The sequence below is a fragment of the Drosophila gunungcola genome, assembly GCF_025200985.1.
Source record: "Drosophila gunungcola strain Sukarami chromosome 3L unlocalized genomic scaffold, Dgunungcola_SK_2 000002F, whole genome shotgun sequence".
Classification (NCBI taxonomy): domain Eukaryota; kingdom Metazoa; phylum Arthropoda; class Insecta; order Diptera; family Drosophilidae; genus Drosophila; species Drosophila gunungcola.
In genome coordinates, this window is record NW_026453178.1 from 8038810 (window position 1) to 8060900 (window position 22091).

The 22091-nt window shown below is 37.4% G+C and overlaps 9 protein-coding genes across 11 annotated transcripts; 7 read left to right on the forward strand and 2 right to left on the reverse strand.

Annotated features, from left to right (window-relative positions):
- Positions 1 to 84: 84 nt before the first annotated feature.
- LOC128257095 (uncharacterized) lies at positions 85 to 1971 on the forward strand. Its single transcript, XM_052987919.1, has 3 exons — positions 85 to 695; positions 825 to 1001; positions 1110 to 1971. The coding sequence occupies exons 1-3, from the start codon at positions 172 to 174 to the stop codon at positions 1861 to 1863; spliced, it is 1455 nt and encodes a 484-aa protein (XP_052843879.1). The 5' UTR covers positions 85 to 171; the 3' UTR covers positions 1864 to 1971.
- A 461-nt stretch (positions 1972 to 2432) lies between these two features.
- Positions 2433 to 2840, forward strand: LOC128257112 (uncharacterized). The gene has a single exon (XM_052987945.1). The coding sequence runs from the start codon at positions 2532 to 2534 to the stop codon at positions 2787 to 2789; it is 258 nt and encodes an 85-aa protein (XP_052843905.1). The 5' UTR covers positions 2433 to 2531; the 3' UTR covers positions 2790 to 2840.
- A 905-nt stretch (positions 2841 to 3745) lies between these two features.
- LOC128257110 (transcription initiation factor TFIID subunit 1-like) lies at positions 3746 to 4181 on the forward strand. Its single transcript, XM_052987944.1, has one exon. The coding sequence runs from the start codon at positions 3849 to 3851 to the stop codon at positions 4116 to 4118; it is 270 nt and encodes an 89-aa protein (XP_052843904.1). The 5' UTR covers positions 3746 to 3848; the 3' UTR covers positions 4119 to 4181.
- A 328-nt stretch (positions 4182 to 4509) lies between these two features.
- LOC128257094 (EF-hand domain-containing family member B) lies at positions 4510 to 7285 on the forward strand. The gene is made up of 3 exons (XM_052987918.1): positions 4510 to 5137; positions 5655 to 5831; positions 6408 to 7285. The coding sequence occupies exons 1-3, from the start codon at positions 4626 to 4628 to the stop codon at positions 7198 to 7200; spliced, it is 1482 nt and encodes a 493-aa protein (XP_052843878.1). The 5' UTR covers positions 4510 to 4625; the 3' UTR covers positions 7201 to 7285.
- LOC128257093 (uncharacterized) lies at positions 7279 to 9336 on the forward strand. The gene is given in 4 exon segments (XM_052987917.1): positions 7279 to 7908; positions 8167 to 8340; positions 8402 to 8775; positions 8778 to 9336. Coding segments are annotated over 4 exon segments (1482 nt in total). The 5' UTR covers positions 7279 to 7393; the 3' UTR covers positions 9197 to 9336.
- Positions 9337 to 9464: 128 nt separating this feature from the next.
- LOC128257108 (protein new-glue 1-like) lies at positions 9465 to 9910 on the reverse strand. Its single transcript, XM_052987942.1, has one exon. The coding sequence runs from the start codon at positions 9867 to 9869 to the stop codon at positions 9585 to 9587; it is 285 nt and encodes a 94-aa protein (XP_052843902.1). The 5' UTR covers positions 9870 to 9910; the 3' UTR covers positions 9465 to 9584.
- Positions 9911 to 9980: 70 nt separating this feature from the next.
- Positions 9981 to 11091, forward strand: LOC128257181 (uncharacterized). The gene is made up of 2 exons (XM_052988053.1): positions 9981 to 10020; positions 10919 to 11091. The coding sequence occupies exons 1-2, from the start codon at positions 9981 to 9983 to the stop codon at positions 11089 to 11091; spliced, it is 213 nt and encodes a 70-aa protein (XP_052844013.1).
- A 98-nt stretch (positions 11092 to 11189) lies between these two features.
- Positions 11190 to 12578, reverse strand: LOC128257106 (mitochondrial import inner membrane translocase subunit TIM14). 3 transcript variants are annotated; one of them, XM_052987940.1, is made up of 3 exons: positions 12489 to 12578; positions 12128 to 12367; positions 11190 to 11582 (listed from the first exon to the last, which is right to left on the reverse strand). In XM_052987940.1, the coding sequence occupies exons 1-3, from the start codon at positions 12489 to 12491 to the stop codon at positions 11463 to 11465; spliced, it is 363 nt and encodes a 120-aa protein (XP_052843900.1). In that variant the 5' UTR covers positions 12492 to 12578; the 3' UTR covers positions 11190 to 11462. The 3 variants fall into 3 exon arrangements, with proteins under 3 accessions (XP_052843900.1, XP_052843899.1, XP_052843898.1); XM_052987939.1 differs by lacking the exon at positions 12489 to 12578 and having other exon boundaries at positions 11190 to 11371; positions 11433 to 11582; positions 12128 to 12482; XM_052987938.1 differs by lacking the exon at positions 12489 to 12578 and having other exon boundaries at positions 12128 to 12482.
- Positions 12579 to 17498: 4920 nt separating this feature from the next.
- LOC128257182 (MOB kinase activator-like 2) lies at positions 17499 to 18049 on the forward strand. Its single transcript, XM_052988054.1, has 2 exons — positions 17499 to 17574; positions 17619 to 18049. Exons 1-2 carry the CDS (start codon positions 17499 to 17501, stop codon positions 18047 to 18049), a joined length of 507 nt encoding a protein of 168 aa, XP_052844014.1.
- Positions 18050 to 22091: the final 4042 nt, after the last annotated feature.

Consider the following 22091-nt stretch of genomic DNA (forward strand, 5'->3'; position numbering starts at 1 on the left):
TTTTTATCCAACATATAATTTTTTGCATATTTTACAATCCTTCTAGTAGCTTTTATATGAATATGCCAAATCGAGCTCAGTTGACATGTCAATTTAAGGTTTATTAAGAATCTGTAAATACTAAAATACACACCACATACACACACACACACACACACACACATAGTAAACATGGCCAACAAGGGACACTTTGTAGACAGAAACGCGGATATTCCGACCGCAGGAGTGTCCACCTTCGGATTAGATGGCGAAGGGGATGTGAGGGATTGCCTGATCATCAACAACACGGAGGAGTTAGCCGAGAATGTGGTGCGTGCCAAGTGCCAAGAGGACAGGACCACTTTGTTTAGTCTTCCGGCTGGCTCAGTCATCCCCACCATCAGCCTCAGCGAATTGCTGACCAGCGAACTGCAGAAGTCTCGCTTCGTGTCCTTCAAGGAGAAGTTCTACGAGGAGATGTACCACAAGAAGGGGAACTTGGGTCAAGTCAAACCAACTTTCTCCAAGCCCGACAGTGTGACCAATTTTAGCCAAACCTTCGGACGTCCATCGAACCCCATCCCCTCTGAATCCCTCTACTCAATCATATTGCCGCCCAAGTCGCCAGAGCAGGTGAATCGGGAGTACCAAGAGTTCCACGACAAGTACATCATTAGCCACAATCACTACTTCCCATCGGAACAGATCAATCGCAAGTAGGTAGTCTATATCTTTTGATCAGATTTTAAATTTAAACTATACCTATAAGATAATCTTGGATTTTACATACTTCTGATAGTGTTGAATACCCCTTTATCCTCCAATATTCAAACCTTTTTCTTTAGATATTCCCATCCATTTGACCGCAATTCCCCTTGTGGAGATTTCCATAGTCTCGGCGACTTCGGACTTAAAGTGAAACGCTGTCTTGAGGAAGGTGGAAATCATCTAAAGGTTATTGGCAAATCCCAAATGGATTTCATGAACCGGACAGAAGCTCCCTTGGGCAAAAAATTCAAAAAGTAGGAATTCAGAAACTGCATTATTAGTGAAATGATATGCTTAAAAGAAAACCCATATCATGTCTATGCTAAATGAGTTTAACCTTGATAATCTTCTCTGTTTAATAGGTATTCTTGTTCAGTTCCTGACATAACTTTCGGCATCCCTCTGCGCAGCAATGGCGATGTAAAGACGCTTCTTCATAATATTGTGCCCTGCGATAAATCTAACCGGTTGTTGGATGGCATTAACTATTTGAACAGGAAGCGCCACAGCCTGAGGAAAAGCCTTGATTTGCATGGCCTGATTTCCATGCTGGAGCGAGGTGACAATAATAAATCGGGTCAGATGCCACTGTCACGGATTTTGGAAATCATCGGCAACTTTCACATCCGTCTGGACTCCCAGAAAATCCGTGTTGCATTGTCCCATTTCCATATGATCGTCGACGAGGGTTGTGCCACGGAGCGTGTAAACTACGCTGATTTCTGCCGACTACTTTCCATTCAGGAGCCACTACCCAAAACGGGTAATTTAATCCCAATTTCCGATGCCAGTTGCCTGGACACCACTTATCGTTTGCTCTGCTCCGATCGTCATAAGCGGGCCACTGAGGATCCAGTGATTAGAAGCCAGCAGTTCGAGGAGGATAAAACTTGTGTAAAGGATCTCGTAGCACCGGATCTGGCCATTTTAAGTGGCCTTAAGCCCAGCGATTTTAGCCGTTTGCGGCCCAAGATGGAAATCGAAAGGATCTTCAGAAGACTCGTTCCAACCGAAAAATTCGAGGATATTTGGCAAACACTGATGGCTGAGCACGAGGACCAGAATAATACGGCATCCGTCAGGCAGTTTCATAACGAGATGCATAATAAAACATAAAACATTGGCCAATACTCTACTACAACAGTAAAAACGTTAAAGAAAATATAAGCAAATCATCTTAAATAACCAAAAATTAAAGATCAAATAAATTATAGATTCATTGAACTCTTCCTACGTATTACATATTTTTTCAAAATTTCCTTCAATTAGTTTATCATGTGAAAACTTCACCTTGTGAAACGCTAAATTTAAGTAACTCAAATTTAAACAACAAAATATTTGTTGAGCGCTAAAAATGTAAGCGAGCTTTATTTAAATATTCCACCCAAATAGGTAATAAAGTCAATAAAAAATAGTAGTACAATAGTAATTCAAAGTAAATACCAATTTGTATATATTATTAAAAATCAAGGTCGCTAGTTCACTGTGTTTTTATTACATCCGCTTCACAAATTATAGCCTAACTTTGGGCGAACATTTTTGTGGCGAGCAAATATTAACTTACTGTTGAGTCGTGTATTGATTGAGGAAATCACTTAAATAATTGTATTTGTCAAATGTAAAGATTTTATAAGCAAGAAACGGAACAACTGCGGAAATTACTGGAGAGCTATAAATGGGTTAACTCGAACTTCAGTCAACCACAACACTCGATCACAGCTTATCGATCTGACTTAAAATCAAGTGTTTCATAAGCTCTTCAACTTACTTACACAGCATTCAAAATGAAGTTCCTCTTCGTGGTCGCCCTGATTGCCTTGGCCATTCAGTTGGCCTACTCTGCAACTGGAACTTCCACCACTACCACTGCTGCCACCACAACCACAGCGGCAACAGCAACCACTACGACAGCCTCATCCACCCACAAGAAGCGTTGTTGGAAGGGCAACAACTGGTGCCACACCCACATCCCCAAGAAGAAGTGCAAGAACCCAAAAAGGTGCCACAAGACCGTTGTGATAGTCACCCGCAGAAAGAACTAATCTTCATTTCATAATTTAAATTTAAAATAAATGCATACAAAATATTTGGCACTCAATTTTTATTGTTCATTATTCCTTGCATAAGTCCGAAACTAACACTTTTTCTTCAATGACTCGACGAAATTTATCCAGCTAAAGATCACTTTTCGGATCATAAAAAAAGTATCTAAAGCTTTGGCTATCGATGGGTAAACAAATTATAGTCTTATGGTACAGTCTATAGTTTTTATTTTATAAGTACATGTTAAAAGTTATGTTTAACATATGTTTTTAAAAAGCTATTGAATAAATTACTAAAGAATTTGTAATTAAATTTTGTTTTCCATTTTCCTCATGTTTGATTGCTTCCCAAATTTATAAGCAATCATAATTCAAATGTTTAAAAAAATTGTTTTTATGAAATACAATACAAAAAGTGACCTTGGAACCCCTTTATCCAATATATGTGATAATTTTTGAAAAACTTTATAAAGACATTTTAAAAAGTCCAGGAATACTAATTTGAATTGGTTATCACATTCTTACGTTTTGTAAGCCATTTTTACATCTTTACCAAGGTAAATAAGAAAAAAAGGATTACCGAACCAGTATCCATCAGACACATGAACTTCATATTGTGTCATGACAACTTTTGGCAATAACATCTGAATTAAAATAATAAATTTTAAAATATTACCATTATTTCTAGGCCTGTTTGCTTATTTTTTAGCTTCAGCGTTAAATCATGCTAATCAAATACTATTTTTAAAGCAGTTAAGTGGGTTTGAACAGCTGTCGCTTACATTTCGGTAAACCATAAAGCACCTTAACGTTTTCCAAATATTTGATTTCCCACCATCATATTGACAATAAGCATTTTACCCATAAAGCAAGGAAATGATTTGACAAATGTGTACAATAGCAACAAACGAGGAAAAAGACAGACATGGAATTCACCTATAAAAGAATCGGATCTTGCTCCGGTTAATCACATCACTCAATATCACCACTTTGACAAGGTTTCTCCTCCTTTTGATTTGGTTTCATCAGTAGTTTACAAGGATCCCAAGATCGCTCAAGATGAAGTACCTCTTTGTAGTCGCCCTCATTGCCTTGACCATTCAGTTGGCCTACTCTGCAACTGGAACTTCCACCACTACCACTGCTGCCACCACTACAACAACCACAACCACAGCGGCAACAGCAACCACTACGACAGCCTCATCCACCAACAAGAAGCGTTGTTGGAAGGGCAACAACTGGTGCCACACCCACATCCCCAAGAAGAAGTGCGAGCACCCAAAAAGGTGCCACAAGACCGTCGTGATAGTGACCCGCAGGAAGAACTAAGAACATCTTAAGATCACCGATTTACAAACCCTTGTGTGCATTAATTAAAAAATCTTCCCCAAACACAATATGAGCATGTTTTTTCATCAAAGAGAAGGCTTTTTATTGGTTTGTTAGTTCTGTTAAAAATTCTTCTTAATTTCAGGCACATTTTCGAATAGATATGATATAAACTATTTGCCAATTTTATAACTTCTACTCATAATCTTATATATATTGTATCTCTTAAATAATACAATACTTGACTTCTATAAGTGGAAAATAAAACTTATCTGTGGTACGCCCATATTGTCTTATTAATGATATTTTATTGGCCTTTTTTTACAATTTTATGCAAATATATAAGTTATAAAAACTAAAACTTGTTATCCCTAATAAGTGAACAGAAAAGTCTTGGAAATGTCAAATAAAAAAAAAATTAGGTTCACTCAGAAAATAAAAGACACCCAGAGAACACGCCGTACATAGCATACGACTAGGATAGGAAACAAAGCAAGACCGTCGGCAATGGCAAACAAAGGACACTTTATCGAGAGGAATGGCAACCAGCGGGCTGCTGGCCTACCCTCCTTTGGGCCAGAAGTCCTGACCTTCAAGGATTGCCTGATCATTGCGCATCCGGCGGAGGAAATACGCAGCCGTATAGAGGTCGAGTGCAGGAGGAACCGGGCGCAGCCCGTCGGAAAACTTCAGCCACATCTCCCGGACAGCAAAATCGGCGAACTCCTCTGCAGTGAAGGTCAGAAGTCACGCTTCACGATCTTCAAGGAGAAGTTCCTCGAGGACATGTACTGTAAATCGGGGAAAATCGCTGAAATAATGCCCACGCATTCGAAGCCGAACGATGTGACCAATTTGAGTCGCACCTTCGGACGTGCCAATCCGCCATCGGATACCTTATATAGCACCGTAATGCCGAACAAATCGGCCGAGCAGGTCAACCGGGAATATGGAGAGTTCCATGAGGGTCACATCGTCAGCAACAACCATTATTTTCCCTCTGAGCAGGTCAATCGCAGGTTGGTTGGTTTTCTTATATTGCATTAAAACCATTTATTTTTATTTGAATGTTAATTAAATTAATATATTACATATTACTAATTTACAAAATTAAACTATTTGCTCTGATGCATATGGAGTCCGTAATTTTTAAATAATTATACTAATATATTAAAGTATTAATAAAAATAGTTGAATAACGAAAATTATTTTTAAAGAAAAATAATATGCAAAATATTATCAAGAAGTTTAACTATACCAAAAACAATAACAAATTATCGACTTAACTTTGTAGGCTAGTGTTATTTGAGATATCTCATTGAGATAAGATTAAATTAAAACCTGCAACGCAGGGAAAAAAGCTAAGTTATTCGTTTGTTTAAATTAAATTGCAAAAATTTAAATAAATCTTTTATAACTCTTACATATCATAATTGGTTAAATTAGGCTAGGAGAAAAGTGTTGCACATTTTTCACAAACGTTTCGTTTACTAAATATACTTTAAGTTTTAATTCTTATTATATTGTTATTATTAGGTACACAAAGGCCTTTGATCGATCTGGAACCTTTGGGGTTTTGCAAGGCGCCGATACCACTGGATCGACGATGAAAAAGTGTTTGATGCAAGGTGACGGGCACTTAACTGTGGTCTCCAAACCCTGGATGGACTACGTAGAGCGCACCAAAGGACCTTTGGGGAAAAAATACGAAAAGTTAGTACTCGAAAAGATTACTATTGAAAAAAAAAAAAACAGAAAAAACCTGCAACTACTTTTAAAGCTTTTGTGTTTGTAAAGGTATTTTTAAAAAATTCCACAGCAGCTTCACTGTGCTTGTTTATATGAATGTTTTAGTGCTTGCGGCAGACAGTAAATAATTTGCCAACTTGACTTAACTTTATTCTTTGCTATTTGCTCAAGTGTTGTCAACTCAGGCCCAATTACTTCTAAAATTAACTCGCAAATTGCTAAAATGGTTAGTTGGTCCTAAGTTTTAAAAGTTTTTACGAAGCTTACTAAATTTTAATTTTCTGATTATAAAAGTAAACAAAAAAGGGTTTTAATCATAAAAATTACCATTTTTTAAAGAAATTATTTTTTATATTTCAAATATTTAAAAATTTGTTTTAATGACACATTACAACCCAGAGACATCCAATTGGTGTTTATATTTAAGTTTATTACTTGAAAAATATTTTTTTAAGAGCAAAAGGGGAGTAGTTTATAAAGTAATTGAAACAAAAATATTAATCTAACAAAATATAATATATTTTTTATGTTTTACATAAGATACCTAGATGAGGTGCCCAATTTGTACTTTGGTGGTCGCCGGAGGACGGATAAATGTACGATTAAAATGTTGTTGGAGGACATAAGTCCGTGCGAAGAGGACAATACTTTGGTGAATGCTTTATCCTATTTGAACAGGCTGCGTGAGAGTCTCCACAAGCGGAACGATTTCTACATGATGGACCTGATCGCTGCGCTGGAGAGGAGCGACAAGGAGCACTCGGGTCACATGCCACTCTCCCAGATCCTTCAAACCATGTACAGACTGCATATCCGTGTGGACGAGGCGAAAATCCGCACCATGCTATCGCATTTCCGGAAGATCCTGGACGAAGGCTGTGCCACCGAACGGGTGAATTACGATCAATTTTGCCGGCTGCTCTCCGTTCAGCAACCACTGCCGGAAGTCGGATTGATTGGCATCGTTCCGGACTATAAGTACAGTAAGGAAACCACCTATCGAAGTCTTTGCAAAGATCGCATGAAGAATAATAACCCGGGAGGTAAAGTCTTAAACTGGCCCAACTGGAATCCTCACCACAGGGACGATGTCAATACACATGTCAAGGATATCCTACAACCGGAACTGAGCACCAAAGTTGGACTTCGGCCCAGTGACTTCAGTTGCCCTCGAAACAAGGATCAAATGGAGCGGATATTCAACAAATTAGTCACCAAGGATGAATTTGAAGGCATTTGGCAGCGGCTAATGGCGGATAATGACAATTCGGATCAGAAGGAAATGGCATCAGTTATGCAGTTTCGTGATGAGATGCTGAGAAAAAAAGATTAACTAGTCCTTTTCAATACATTATCACATGTTTTAGCAATTCAAAATAAACAAGAAAGCTATGCCGAATAATAAATATTGTAGCCAGGGTGGATTTAATTCCAAAAAACAATCAAAGTATGCGCTTTCTGATATTTCAAAAACTGTAGAAAACATACACATATCATAACCACTTGAATAGATCGAAATAGTAGAAATGGCGAATTTTGGCCGTTACAAAGACAGAAATCCCGATATGCGGGCTGCAGGACTGACGTCTTTTGGCAATCCTGCAGAATTATACGGCACCAAGGAGTGCATCAGGATCGTGAATATGGAGGAGGAGGCGGAGAATCGTATTAGGGCACTTTGTAGGCAGCACAAGGCCAAACCGTATGGCAAACGAACGCCCAAGTTACCCACCAATAAAATCGAAGATATTTTCGGCAATCAGGATAGAGGTCTCTTTGCCGAGTTTCAGGAAAAGTTTCGCGAGAATATGTTCTTCAAAAAGCCTGTTGTGGGTCAGGCCAGGGAATGCAACTCCAAGCCGGATGCTGTGACAAATCTGAGCCGTACTTTCGGTCAAGCCTCCAATTCTGAAGATTCCCTTTACGCTGTTGTAATGCCCCGCAAATCTGCCGAGCAAGTCAATCGCGAGTATGGCGAATTTCACGACAAACACATCATCAGTCACAATCACTACTTTCCCTCGGAACAGATCAATCGTCGGTGGGTTAAGTCACTCACCTTAATGGCCAATTTCTCAATGTCATGTCAAGTTTAAGGTTCGGTTTATACAGTACTTTCTCAATATCATCCCACAGCTTATCTAACTGAAATCTTTCTGAACACTAAAGTAAATGATTTGGTTAGAGTTTCATGGCCGATTTAAAAAGTTAACCCGACATTAAAACTAGAATCTTAACCTGTCATTGAGAAATCGGCTATAAGTATTCAACAAAAATTAATAGCTAATTTATAAGGTAGATATTCACAGCACTTTAATCGGCTCAATACATTTGGTACTCCACTCTTTGTGGATCATTCCGGAATAAAGGTAAAACGCTGCTTGGAGGAGGGCGAGGAGCGTTTAATAATTGTGAAAAAACCGCAAATGGATTTAGACGATCGCACCAAGGGTCCGTTGGGCAAGAAGTACAAGTGAGTATCGAAAAGTATTTAATTAAATTACGAAAAATTGAAAAAACTTTCTCCATTGCAGATGGTATCCGTACCAGATCCCGGAAAATATGACCTTTGGCCGCACATCGCCACGTGAAACAGACGTGCGTTCGCTGCTGGAAAACACAGCACCTTCCATTTTCTCCGATAAGTTGGCCCGTGCGATCAGCCACTTAAATATGCTGCGAAAAATGCTCCAGGAGCGGGACGAGTTCAACATGAACCAGGTGATCGTGGCGCTGGAGAAGAAGGATAAGCAGGCCATTCGCCAGCTTCCATTGAACGAGATCATTCAAGTGATGCGCAAGTTGAATATTCCGGCGGATGCGGAGAAAATCCGTACCGCCGTCTCGCACTTTAAGTTGTTCGTGGACGAGGGCTGCTGTTCGGAACGTGTCAAATACGACGATTTGTGCAACTGCTCTCCATCCTGACGACGCTGCCATTGATTGGCTCCATTTCACCCACGCCGCAGACGATCTACAACCAAGATACCGCCTATCGTCAGTTGTGCGCTGATTTGGCAAAGAAACCCGTCGAAAGTCCAATCCTCAGACATCCCCACAAGTCACTAGTCCAGCGGGATGTGGATGACACACATGTCACGGACGTCCTGAACCCGGAATTATCCACTTTATGCGGCTTGTGGCCAAGTGATTTCAATGTGTTGCGTTGCAAGGACGAAATAGAACGAATATTCAAGGACATTCTTTCGAAAGATGATTTTGAGTCGGTCTGGTCGAACCTAATGGGTGAGCACAAGGATCAGGATTCAATGGCATCCGTTGCACAATTTCGTACTGCAATGAAGAAGTTCAGTAATCAGACGGAATGATTTCACACTGCCAGGAATCTTAAGATACAATTGAAATTTTGAAGCGGATTTTATTTATATTTTTGCACAGTCAATAATAATAACAATAACTATGATACAAAGTCATAGAACATTTTTTTTATCGAATAGGTACTCTTAATAAAAATTGATTCTTGAAAAGTAAACGAACCCTTCTTAGTATCTAATTAATTGCAGTTTTAAAGCTCTGACCTTCTATTTGTATCGCACTCAAGGTTTTTTTTCTGTATTTATTTTTATTAAAGCTATAAAGTAAATAAAATAAAATTATAAAGCCATTTTGGGATGGGATTAAGGATTAAGGGAAGTTGGTAGTTGGGGGGGTTGGTAACTGGTGGTTCTGGATCAGGTCGCAAGTGTTTGTACGGATTTAATTGGTGTTCCTCCTGCTCCTATTGCGCCGGACCTTCCTGACCTTCTTGGGCCGGTTAACCCTGCGCTTGTAGTGGATCACGTGCTTCTTTTTTGCGGATGTGGAGGAAGCCTCTGTCGTGGCTTTGCTGGCCGTGGAAGAAGCTGTGGTGGTGGTAGTGGTAGTGGCTGCGGTGGTGGTGGTCGCCGCCTCCGTCGTGGTTGTGGAACTGGCCGCACTGGACTGGCCAACCAGGACGAATGCCACGGTGGCCAAAAGGAGCAGGGCGCAGGTGAACTTCATAGCTATGACTGATTAGTTAGTGCTGATGAACTGATGCTGTTGTGGAGCTTTGCCCGCACTATTTATACCTCATTCGGTGGCTGCAACAATGGGCTAAGCAAACTATCTAAAATGGGTCTGCAAAGTCTGCCAACTTTAGCTCCGTTTCAGCGTGAGAACCTACTAATACGTCATTTATATCAGGGTCGAGTAAATAAAAAAATTCGCAAAAAAAATGATGTACCACAAGTGCTTGAACAAAAAGAAATTATTCCAGGTTGCAGCTGTTGTTTCGCTATGTTGACTAAACTCATGAAAACAAATGTGGAGACTGTCACATGACAGAGAGTTTATTCCAATGAATTATTATTGTCACAGTACAACAGAAGCTAAAACCATATAAAAATAACTTTTGAATAAAGTTAGGTAAATCCCTAACAATAATTGGCAAGAGTATTATAACTATTTCGTCAGGATTGTAAGATCGATTCTGTTTTTTGGTTATTTTCTAGTTATTTTTTAATTTTTAATTTGTTTTGTATATTTAAATTTACAAACCACTTTGAGGTGGTTGTGCCGAGATAAATCAAAGTACAACAACCATCGTCTTTTCATGATGGATTTAAAGGATTTTCTGAAAAATTTTATACATATTTTTTTATACATAAATATTATTTTTTTTTTCTGTATAATTTGGCAAAATGCGAATACAAAATATTAATACCACCACGCTCCTATGTGTCAATAATTTTGAATGCAATTTGTATTAGATACTTGAAATAACAATATATATAACTCGTATTACAGTTTGGTTTTGGGTTTATTGGCTTTAACGTACCCGGTGCAATATTTACAATACAATAAACAGTTTACGCTTTTCCTGCGCATTTCCAGAAAACTGAGTTTGTCGTTCAATACAAAACCCATCGCCCATTTAAAAATAAGTCTCACACGAACAATGGAGTGGATTTTTAAGTGCCTGATTACTCTTCTTGTTTGTCTAAGCATAAATATAGTTGCAGCGATGCACAACCCAATGATGCGTATTCGTGAGAGACTTTAATCGTATCTATTCAAAATATATACATTAAAAATACTTCCTTTCATCTTAGAATGCGATTTGGGAGAGCATCTGACATGTAAAATTAAATTTATTTGCTGTTGGATGTACCAATGTGTTTGTCTTCCGAATCACGTATACCTTGGACTCGGACATGGTTGCCTCTACGAAAAATTTGTTTAAAGTTTAAATAAGTTTATTAAATTGTAAACTTACTGTTATTTTAAATTTCTTTGGCCTATAGAACTTCTGCCAAGTGAAAATTAATAGAAAGAGCGCTATTATCATAACTTCATTTAATTATTTATTAAAAGGTCCTCTTTACAAGCTAAATGTTAAAGCATTACCAAAACAAAAAAACCTTTTAATTCATAAAGAAAAACCCAACAGTTCATATGTACATACAATATTCAACTATAGTCATTACTGACCAGAAAAGTAAATTACAGCCATTGTAATCATTCTATTGGTTAAATTATAAATGGTTAGAAAATGGAAATAAAACGCATAAGACTTCAGCTTACATGCTAATCACAAACTATTTTATTTGCACTTCAATATCTATTTGGCTTTGTCCAAAAGTCTTTAGCCTCGTTGATTTTGGCCGCCAAATAGGGCGAACCGCCTCGATCCGGATGGTTCACCAACATGATCTTTTTGTGAGCGTCCTTTATCTGCAAAAGAAAAAAATAATAAGTAAATTGTGATTTAAATATATTTAGTCGAGTTTAAATTGATTATTTTCTTTGACGTTTTACTAAAAACCAAGTTCTGTCTAAGCAATTTCGAGTTTTTGATGCATGACAGTCGACATGGCATAGATCCTCATCAAGAATATATATACTTTATAAGTAGTTACATAGTTTTCAACGACCTTTGACTCTACAAGTAACAGGTATTATTATCTTTGGCAAACTATTGATATTATATACTACTGCAGTTTGATATTAAACAAAATCTTATAAAATTCTTAAATCAAATTGGTAGAATAGCTGCAAGTATTTGTATAAAATACAATTACAATACAATTAGTTAAATTATAAAATATAATTACGATAACCAACGCTTTTTGAACTCCAAATTACAGGTGTACATCAAGAGAAAAGCAAATTAAACTAGTGAATATTTCAAGATATTCTTAAGAACTGGTAAAAACACACTAATCGAATTCTTTAACGCATAAAATCTTAGAAATTTGTAGAATCCCGAACGGCCTTACCTTGAGCTTGGACGCACTGGGACTGACGCCCAGGATGAGGGAGGCCTCCCGCTTGTTCATCTTGGGATCGAAGCCACCTTTGTAGTACTTGGAGGCCGCCATGCTCTCGGCATCGAATTTGGGCAGGTTCTTCAGAGCCTCGTTGAATTTGGTGGTCATCTGGGGCATGCGGCGTATCAGGTGCTTCCCGGCGAATCCCACGGCGGCCACTCCAAGTCCGGCCAGAATTACGGAGCTCGCCTTCGGGGTCGTATAATTTGGGTTGGTGGCCATTGCACGGACAGTTTGAGTATATGAAATGAAGGATATTTTACGATTTTACGATTGTTGTCGACTTAAAACAGATGATTTAATTATGTACCATTTTTATGTAATTTTAACAGCTGTAAAATCAGTGAAACTGCATGGCCTGCTGCCAGCTGTTGTGTAATCGATAGGTGAAGGGTTGCCGCTCTACGGAATGGAACTATCGATAGCATCCAATAAGCAGAATTGCCCAGCGCTTATGATTTGAATATGATTTATATATTTAAAAGAAAAATCGAATTTTTAATTTAAAATTTAAATGGATACAGATTTATTCTATTGACAAGACCTCAATTGTTATTATATTTATATTTTCGATAGTTGTTATGGCGCCACATGGGCGTAGTAGAGAAAACTAGAAGAGGAACACTCATGAATTACTCCTTTCTAGATCGAAATAGTTAATTATTTAGTTTAAGTAAGCCTTTAAATGCATATAAGGTTTTTAACTCACGTTTATAATATATATATGTTAAATTATTAATGCTTTATAACAATTATAAATAAATTGAGAATACAAATGTAACAATATTTTGTTGCTAAAAATAATTATATATGCTTACAACTAAAAAAGGTTACATTTAATATTTTACTTTTCAAAAACACATTAAAATCCCCTCTGCAACGCCCCTGCTGACGGCCAGCTGATTGTCAACAACCAGGGCTGCAAACTCAAAACAGCAGTTGTTCAATCGATAATGACAATATCACAATAAACATAATTTACTCTTAACAGCTAGCAACTGCAAATCAGAATGTAAGCCAAAACAGGTATTTCCTGATTTTGAACCACTTACAAAACCTTTCCCACAAAATCTGCGCAGCTGCTATCGAAAAAATGCGCAGACGGAGACTATCGATAGCTATCGGGCCGCATCGATAACGGGACTCAACAAAGTGCACAAACAAGCGAAGAAGAAGCAGGAAAAATTTTTGATGTGCAAAGTTTCAAAACCAAATCACCCAAATATTGATTGACGAAAAAGTAAAAGCGTCGAAATTGGCGATCTCCACATCCTGGTGGCGTGTGGTGGTGTGCGTGCGTGTCCGTGAGCGTACCGCTAAACCGTGAGCGTGTGTGTGTGTGTGCGTGTCCGTCAGTGTGTTGCTGTGCGCCCGTCACTGTGTGCGTGCGGTCCTCAGCTGGGGAAAAACTTTTTGGAAAATTAGCAGGCATCAGGAAAAAGAGCCGTCAAACTGGAGCGAATTCCGGAATATCTACGCGACACGGTCGATTGGCTGATGGGGTGAGTTGTTATACCACTAAACAATGGATCCCACAAAAGCTTAGTTTTATCAAAAAAAAAAAAAAAACTTAACATCTATGGTATATATTTTGGCTACTTGGTGGGTCTCTTGCGTCGCTTTGTCTTTGGTGTCCTCTGCTTTTTTCGTCTGCTGCTCTTTTTCGTCGCCATTTGGCCTCTTGCCAATTGGCCTCGTTTCCCCATTTTCGCCGACTGAAATTTCTTTTTTCGTCGAACTTCCCACAGGAGTAGACCCCTTCTAATACCCTACACAAGGCCCTTAACTTTCTACCTATTGTTAAAGTGGCCTAACCAGTGAGCCATTAACGCAGTGAACTTAATAAAACTGGTATTAAGATTGACAAACAGAGAAGAACTATGATTATAAACATTTAGTGCTCAAAATGTTCAGTTCAAAACGCTTGTAAAAGAAGTTTGAATGTTTTAAAATAAAGCTCACAAATCTTAGAATATTTGTTAAAATTTTTAATATTGAACACGTTAATCCAGGTTACACTTTATTCAGTACCCTAATTCATTTTATAGATTGCATTTTCTATATTTGTTGTTTACTGATTACAACCCAAAAGTATCCGTTACATAAATCTTTTCCCAAGTCATTTGAGCCAATACATAACAAACCTAGTTTTATACAAACATATATACATACGTACATGCATATGTACATGTGCGTGTATAACTTTCAGAATAAGTAACATTTCTTTGTTGTGATTGCGGCACATGAAAATCAATGGGCTTTTTATCGATTTCTCCAATGTGGTTACCAAGTCGCAAGTGTTTCGATTTACTTGACCAAGTAAATTTACTTTATAAGTAATTCGTATGTGTGTGTATGTGTGTGTGTGTAGTGTGTGCCTGTGTGCGTGATCGTCCTCTTCTTCTTCCCACAAATCGAAGTCGCAAGGCCATCGCTGCACTTTGATTGCACTGCGTTTATTTTTATTTTTGTGCTCTTCCTCGCCTTCGTCTCTCCTTCTCCTCCTCCTCCTCCTTCTCTTCATCGTCTTTTGTTTATGCCAGCCAAAGCAGTCTCGGAATTCTGGAGATAAGAGCAGGTTTAATGAACTTGCCAATTTCATTACCACAATGCATTGTGGTCGATTTAGCCCTAGCATGTGAATGCGCCATCCAAATTCTTTGTCAAATCGAAGATATATAAAAATACTTTTAATATAATCCGTAACAAACCGTCTTGTTAGTACAAAAAAAAACTTTTAAAATATTATTTTTAATTCCGCCCAATTAAATTACTCTATAAACTGGTATGCTTAGAAACAGCCAGACGAAAAGATTTAAATAACAAATTATATATGTATATCTATGTACATATAAATGTACCACAGACATCCAAAAAGTATGTGATTATATTCACATTTGAAACAATATTTATAAACAAACATTTTCGTTTTTTTACACCCTAGTATTTCTTGTTTTTGGATTTTAAAGGGGATTCCCTTCAAATAGCAATGTTGCGTTAAAATAATACTCGCTTAAAATAAAATATTCCTAAAATAAAATAAAAATGAAAGCTAAATTATAATGAGAGTGTTTCTTAAACCATTTTTTTTTAAACGGATCGTTTCTTGAAACTTTATTACCATTTTACAACGTTCAACCACCACCAGTTGAGATTTCAGGCTCGAGCTTGGCCTTTATAAAAAATGAATAAAGGATTTTAAATTGCAAAGGACAATGCTTGAAGGAAATAAGCATGCATCGAATGGTTGTCAAGGGGATAACTGAGTCGGTTACCTGTATAAATGGTGGATGAAAATCAAATTTTTTTTTTGGGTCTTTGAATCTTGCACCCCTTTAGCTTTTCAATTTTCCACAAGAAGTTCAAGGTAACTTCTTTTATACAAATGTGGATTCAATTGAGATTTTTTTATGTTATAAAGTATTATTATTATAATACATTTATCTTGACATTGAAAATTAAAACTATTTTAAATATTGTGACAGTTCAGTTATTATAATAAATATATAAATGTTATGTAATGTAAATGTGAGTTTTAGCATAGTTATTTTTTGCCTTTGTCTTACTGCTAGACGAGAATTTATTATTCTAATACCTTGTTGATCTCATCTTTTCCCTAATTATATCCCGATTCAGACAGTTAAGGATAGACATATGTATTTCTTAACTTCTGCTTTTAATATGGACCTGCCATGTTATCCGCCGTCTTAAGGGTTGCAGGTCCTGGACTTCTGCAAGTTATCTGTTCGGAAACTACAAAAACTAAAGGAATAAAGTTCGTGAAGAAAACCAATTAAGCACAGTTTAGTGATTAAACAGACCAATCGAGCAGTGGCCAAATGCGGAAATCGAGTTGATTAGAAGGAGACATTGAGGCTGCAGGGTATAATGAAAGCTTCCCTTTTCGACTGGATAAATTAAGTCCGCACATCCCACTAACAATTTGATGCTTACGTGAGCGTTTATTTTACCTACAAAGCCAGATGGTAAAGTCGTTAGTAGAACCCTACATAGTATACCGTTGATACATATATTTGCCCATATGAACACACACACAGGGGCCAATCTTTTGTGGACTGTCTGTCACAGCATCCAAATAGGCAAAGGAACACAAAAAACCAAAAAAAAAAAAAAACAAACGATGTGAGAGCAACAAAGAACAAACAAATTGTGTCACATGTCACACCCCATACACCAAAAAAAAAAAAAAAGGGAAAAGTACGCATCAGTTGATGACTCTGCCAGCGGAGGACAACATCATACGAGTACGGAGATATCTGGAGGAAGGGTTTTTTTTTTTTTTTTTTGTTTTTGTTGGGTGGACTGGGCTGGACGTCATCGCCCTCCAATGGAGCGGGGTTTCATTAGAGCAGGCATAACAATTAAAAATGTGGCAACAGAAAAGCCATCGATTTTCTCCCAGCGAGGAGGGCTTTTACATCCACTGGGAAAAGTAACGCCTAGGGTAACTGTGAAATAAAAATATAATATCCCATTTAAATTTAGAAGAGTCATGATTCTTTTCGTATAAAAGATAAAACATTTTTCCCCAAAACTAAAAACTCGCTTATCAATCATTCCAAATTTAATATGTATTTCCCAAATTTTCCTGTTAAACTTGAAGTAAAATTTAATCAACATATTACAAACTAAATATCTATGAAAAATTGAGCAATATATTTATTTGTATTATTTAAAAACGGAATATAATCTTTCAAATATTGTGACAACAAATAATTTATTTCTTGTTGCTCCCTATGGTGTCATATTCATGTTTACGAAATCGCTTCCAAAAACAGCTCATGAAATGCAGTACTTTGAATTGAATATTAATATATTCATATTAGATGATTTAGTTTCTCTAACGCTTTCTGCTATTAAAGCCTTTCATTAGGGAAATTTAATTTTTGCATAATGTGATTTCAGGCAAGTACTCGTAATTTTTGTAGTATACCTCATTAGCAACCCTCGCTGTTCCGTCGACGGCGTGTGTGCATTCCGACAGCCTTGAAGCGCACTTAGCACAACTCTAATTGAATTAGCCGGCAACGGGTGCAAGTGCAGGAAAAAAAGGAAAATAGGAAAATTACAACTAAACTGCAACAAAAATGTGTAAAACAAATGCAAGTCTGTGGAGAAAGGCATAAATACCGATGGAGAGAGAGAGAGAAAAGCGACACTTGGCCATTTTTTTTGCAGCCTTAGAGGGAATTCATTGATTGACAGACGGGTAGCAGGCCATCCAGGGGCGTGGCTGAAATCACTAGACAAAATCAATTTTTCGCAGCCCAAGATTGTGTAAATTTAGTATGTGCTGAGAATGTTGCAAGTTGCACCACCCTACTTTGGCCATTTGGCCCGGCCATCAGCTCAGTTGTCGTCGAACGGCGGAAGCGGTCAGTTCCCCAGGTTTTTTTTTATTTTTTGTATTTCCCTCCAGACTACCAACTTCCTTCCATCCTGGCCATGAACTGGGCCATCTCGAATCTGACGGGCGGCAATCGCGTTAGCCGGGCGATCCTCGTTCGCTATTCATCGGTTCCCTTGGCCGATGCCACCGATGGATCCTCGACGGCCCCCCAAACGCCCACCGCCTCCACGCCACGCCCCTCGGCGTCGCACTCCTCACTGTCGTCGACCTTCGCCGCCACCTTCCTGCACGCCTCATCGCGCCACATTCCCGGACGGGCGGTGCCGCGCCAGAGTGCCAATGGCCAGAATGGCGGCGGCAAGGGGAATTCCCCAAGTGGAGGCGGTGGTGGTGGTGCAGGAGCTGCTGTTGCAGGTGCAGGTGGCACTGGTGCCGGTCCAGCGGCACAACTGTCGCTGCCATTGGACGTCGAAGAGACCGTCACATGCTTCTGTCGGTAAGCTGTGAGAAATTGTGGAAATAAACATGAAACAGTTCAAATCAGGGTGTAATATAATATTGCTAAAAGTTTAATAGAAAGGATACCCCTTAAAGAGTATACATTCGCGATCTTTAACAACTTTAGGATAGTTTTAAAAACATTCTCAGACCTGTTCTTAGACAACAAATGTTTTTCTTTAGTAGACTAAGTGTCATTTTGTTTTTCTAGAAAATCAAATACCCAACATTTTATTGCGACAATAGTTTCTGGGAGCTAAAATAAAGTTTGTAGTGCGTTTAATCACAGAAATTTATTCAAGTCTTCTATCAAGTATTTAAATGACATACAATTTTTAGTTATATAAACAACTCGTTTTCAACCAAAGAAGGAAATGTGAAAAGTGTCCCGATTCGGATTGCGTTTCTTAAACAAGTGAAAATTTCCCCAACAAAATTTAAATTAAATATTCCATTATGAAGCAGACCCTTACTGCTTTTAATTCTCATAAAAAATAAATTATCAGAATAAATTATTTAAAGGGTATCCTGTTCACAATTTGTTAATATTCAGGGCAAAATTTTACTTATTCAAGGACCGAAAATAACAGATTTCTTAAGTCTTGCTACAACAAAGAATGACGATAATGTGGAGAAGTTTATCAAGTTTGCTTAAAACTTGCTCTGGCATATGTTCCCGTTTAAGTTTTTGCAGTTTTACTGATTTCATTTTAAGTGTTTCACAAAGCAAAGATTAACTTAAAAATATTAAGTAAGGCAATAAATAAAATGTTTACTAGGGATTTTTACATACGCTGTTTGTTTGTTTGCCAGAATTTTATTGTAGGTCCAATGATTCACAAATCATAACAATATTGATCTTCATAGTACCAGTATTCAACAACATTTAATTTAAAAAAATTTAATATTTAACACTACTTATGACTTACACCATAAAACTTTTTAAATGAAATGAATTTTAATGAAATGCAGTTGAATAAAAATATTTATTACATGAGTTGGCCAAAATTAAAACCTCTGCGAATTGTTTACTTCGTTAATGGGCTGATGGAAACCGACAAAATGTTTGCTGAGCTTTATAGTTTTTCTTGAATGCAGGGCGCGCTCCCTAATTGCCTTGGAAAAATCGCGAAAATTGCGTCGTTTCTTTTGCCTTCGTTTAGGGACAAGGCAATTTCCCAAGGCAATAGTGTGTGTCTGTGTGTGTGTGTGTTTGAGAGTTTGGTGATTATAACACTTTCACCCTCTCTCCAATGGAAACTCTCTGCCACTCGCTGCTCTCTCATTTTCCATCAGTTTCCCTCAGTTCCTCAGTTTCCCCCTTTGCCATATCATACATATGTGCTCACAGCGGGCAAAGTTCCCCAAACAGCTGATTTCTGCGTCTGCCTATCAGTGTTTTCGTTTTTCGTATTTCCTTTTTCCTTTCTGTTATTGGATTTCCCTGCCACAACTTCACCCCTCCTTCTTGTAAATTATTAAATTTGCGTCGCAGTTTTCCTTGGTCTGCATTGGGGTTTTTGTAGGGTTTCCATGTTGCAGAGAAACCCCTGCGATGTCCAGGGGCGGGTAGACAAAGGGGGGTTCCCTGGTCCCTGGTGATTCACACCTCCAGACGATTGGTGCATATACATTACTTTTGCATTTCGGCATTAACCTGCCCCCTAACTAATGCCTGGCGCGATTTACACATGCCCCCTTTCGTTTAACGGCGACACATAAATCACACAGCGCCATGTCCGAGACGAATATTGGAATCCACAGTGGGGGTCACCAAGTTAGGTATCTTAATTCGAATCGGGCATATCGGAAACAAAATACTACTCTATTGGGTACATAAGTATAGAACTGTTTATGTTATGTTTTGTTTGATGTACTTACAAAAACAAAACTTTTACATTAATGTCAAGTGCTTTAAGAAAAGTAAATAAACTTAAATTCAACATTTTATTTTGCTTAGACGGTTGAATAAACAAAACTAACATTCTAAAAAAGTCCAAGCTAACATATTGACTAGTCTTTTATTATCTCTTTCGAAAAATGCCACGTTACATTTAAAAGTTGTTCGGAATTTGATTTCTTTTGCTCATATATATATTTCGTTAAATTTTTAAAAAATTGAAGAGTTACTTTATGTATTTTAATTTAAATTGTAATAAAAAAGAAAATACACAAAGTAAATTTTCAATTTTAAAAAATAAGTTCAGATCGCAAAAACTATATTAAACTATGATTTTTCCGAAGAAACTATGCCCACTATAATTGTTTTTATTGCTAAAATATTAACTGCCGCTGTATGTTTATGCGTATGTGTCTGCATTTATGTGGCGCTCATTTAAATTCATTGTTTTGCCATTTTTTGTGGATGTTTTTTTTTTTTTTGCGCATTTCCTAATTTGATGGCTACCTCTGACGTCATTGGCATTGCGCATGACCCGCAGCAGCAGCAGCAGCACTAACAACAACATCAGCAACAGCAACAACAAAAACAGCGGCACAGTAACTACAGTAACGCTGGCAACAACATCTTGATACGCTTTGTTGTTCCGTCTTATTTATGTGGTGGCGTGACCGACTAAACGGAACTCCCGCCCCCTGCCGCACCACCCAAACCGCCCCCTCACTCCCCTTCGAGATCCCCCCCCCCCCATTGTAGCCCCAAGCAAAACTAGAAACGTATAAGCGAGCAATAACAACAACAGCATCTCGGGCACGGCGGCAATAAAAACAAATCGCACTAAACACAGTACACAAAAAGAAATAAATAAAATAAATAAATGTTTATGATCCAAAGTTCATCAATGAATTTAAGGAGTCAATAACTAAATACAAGAAATATGTATGAATTAATTAATTGCACTTTATTGTTGTTCAGATGCCATATTTAAGGTTTCATTATTTAATATCAATCAAGAGAATCATTAATATAATATAATAATCAATAAAAAACAAATAAATATTTGTATAATAGCTTGTCAAAAACCTATTTCTGTAAGGTTAAACATGTTAAGTGTTTAAAAAAGTCATAAAGTTTCATATCATAACACATCACATATTATAATAAACAAAGCCGGCCTGCTAGAAACAAATGCTAGGCTAATCCGATTTCTAACTGTGTAGAATGTGTGAGAGTTATATGAACAATTTTATTTTTCTTGCATACTTATGCAGTTGTGTTATTTGTTTGTTATTTTTCTCGGGCACCAGGAAGCAATCTCCTTAACTCTTTCACTTTGCAATTAAGTAGGGAAGTTGGAGGTGGAGAAACAACAGTCATAAATCAAATATTATGATTGATAAAGAACAACAACAGCATTTTCTGTTGTTGGGTGAATATACATGGAAAAATTTAGCTATGGCAAAAAAAGCTACCCATTACCGGCCTTAGAAAGCAGAACTTTGAAATTTATACAAAATTGATGAAGTGAAGTTATTTGATTAGCACGGTAACGATAAAAGCCTATAGTAATACAATCATATTCAAATGAGTCCACCAACATTGTCTAGTCACATGAGAAAATATAACAATATCAAAAATTAACTTGAAATACTTGGCTAGCAAATATTAATTTAAAAGAAACAAAATTAAACGAGCCAAAAAATTCTACTTCACAAACACTCATAGCAATGTTTTCTTTTGTATTATGCTCCCATTCATTATCTCTTAAACTCAACACAAAATTATCATTATCTAGTGTAAATATAAACACAAATCTTGTTGTTACAAAGGAATATGTAGTGCATGTTCATTGTCCAGTGAACATAGTATAAACAACCAAAGTTTTTCCATAGTGTATGTGAACTTATTTGGCGCACTGTTTGAACTTTTATAAGCCAAATGGAGCCACTTTTTATTGCTGTCATATTTATGAGGCCCTTTTGGTTTTCTCGAGCTCCCTTTTTATGTGGAGCAAAAGGATAACAAATAAGAAAACTTAGAAAAAAAAGTTCAATTTGAATGTATGGGATGTGTAAATAAAGAATACTTGAGTAATTTACGCTCCTGCGGCATGCATAATTTGCTTACACTTTGTCATTTGTGCT

Bases quoted from the DNA above. Each gene is read 5' to 3' on its own strand.
- LOC128257106 (XM_052987939.1), bottom strand. From the start codon at position 12,400: ATGGCCACCAACCCAAATTATACGACCCCGAAGGCGAGCTCCGTAATT. The intron at 11,583-12,127 runs GTAAGGCCGTTC...TTTCTTTTGCAG, and splicing joins CCAGTGCGTCCAAGCTCAAG to ATAAAGGACGCTCACAAAAA.
- LOC128257094 (XM_052987918.1), top strand. From the start codon at position 4,626: ATGGCAAACAAAGGACACTTTATCGAGAGGAATGGCAACCAGCGGGCT. The intron at 5,138-5,654 runs GTTGGTTGGTTT...TGTTATTATTAG, and splicing joins TCTGAGCAGGTCAATCGCAG to GTACACAAAGGCCTTTGATC. The intron at 5,832-6,407 runs GTTAGTACTCGA...GTTTTACATAAG, and splicing joins TTGGGGAAAAAATACGAAAA to ATACCTAGATGAGGTGCCCA.
- LOC128257181 (XM_052988053.1), top strand. From the start codon at position 9,981: ATGGGTCTGCAAAGTCTGCCAACTTTAGCTCCGTTTCAGC. The intron at 10,021-10,918 runs GTGAGAACCTAC...TTTAATCGTATC, and splicing joins AACTTTAGCTCCGTTTCAGC to TATTCAAAATATATACATTA.
- LOC128257182 (XM_052988054.1), top strand. From the start codon at position 17,499: ATGTTGCAAGTTGCACCACCCTACTTTGGCCATTTGGCCCGGCCATCA. The intron at 17,575-17,618 runs GTCAGTTCCCCA...ATTTCCCTCCAG, and splicing joins GTCGTCGAACGGCGGAAGCG to ACTACCAACTTCCTTCCATC.
- LOC128257108 (XM_052987942.1), bottom strand. From the start codon at position 9,869: ATGAAGTTCACCTGCGCCCTGCTCCTTTTGGCCACCGTGGCATTCGTC.
- LOC128257112 (XM_052987945.1), top strand. From the start codon at position 2,532: ATGAAGTTCCTCTTCGTGGTCGCCCTGATTGCCTTGGCCATTCAGTTG.
- LOC128257095 (XM_052987919.1), top strand. From the start codon at position 172: ATGGCCAACAAGGGACACTTTGTAGACAGAAACGCGGATATTCCGACC. The intron at 696-824 runs GTAGGTAGTCTA...CTTTTTCTTTAG, and splicing joins TCGGAACAGATCAATCGCAA to ATATTCCCATCCATTTGACC. The intron at 1,002-1,109 runs GTAGGAATTCAG...TCTGTTTAATAG, and splicing joins TTGGGCAAAAAATTCAAAAA to GTATTCTTGTTCAGTTCCTG.
- LOC128257110 (XM_052987944.1), top strand. From the start codon at position 3,849: ATGAAGTACCTCTTTGTAGTCGCCCTCATTGCCTTGACCATTCAGTTG.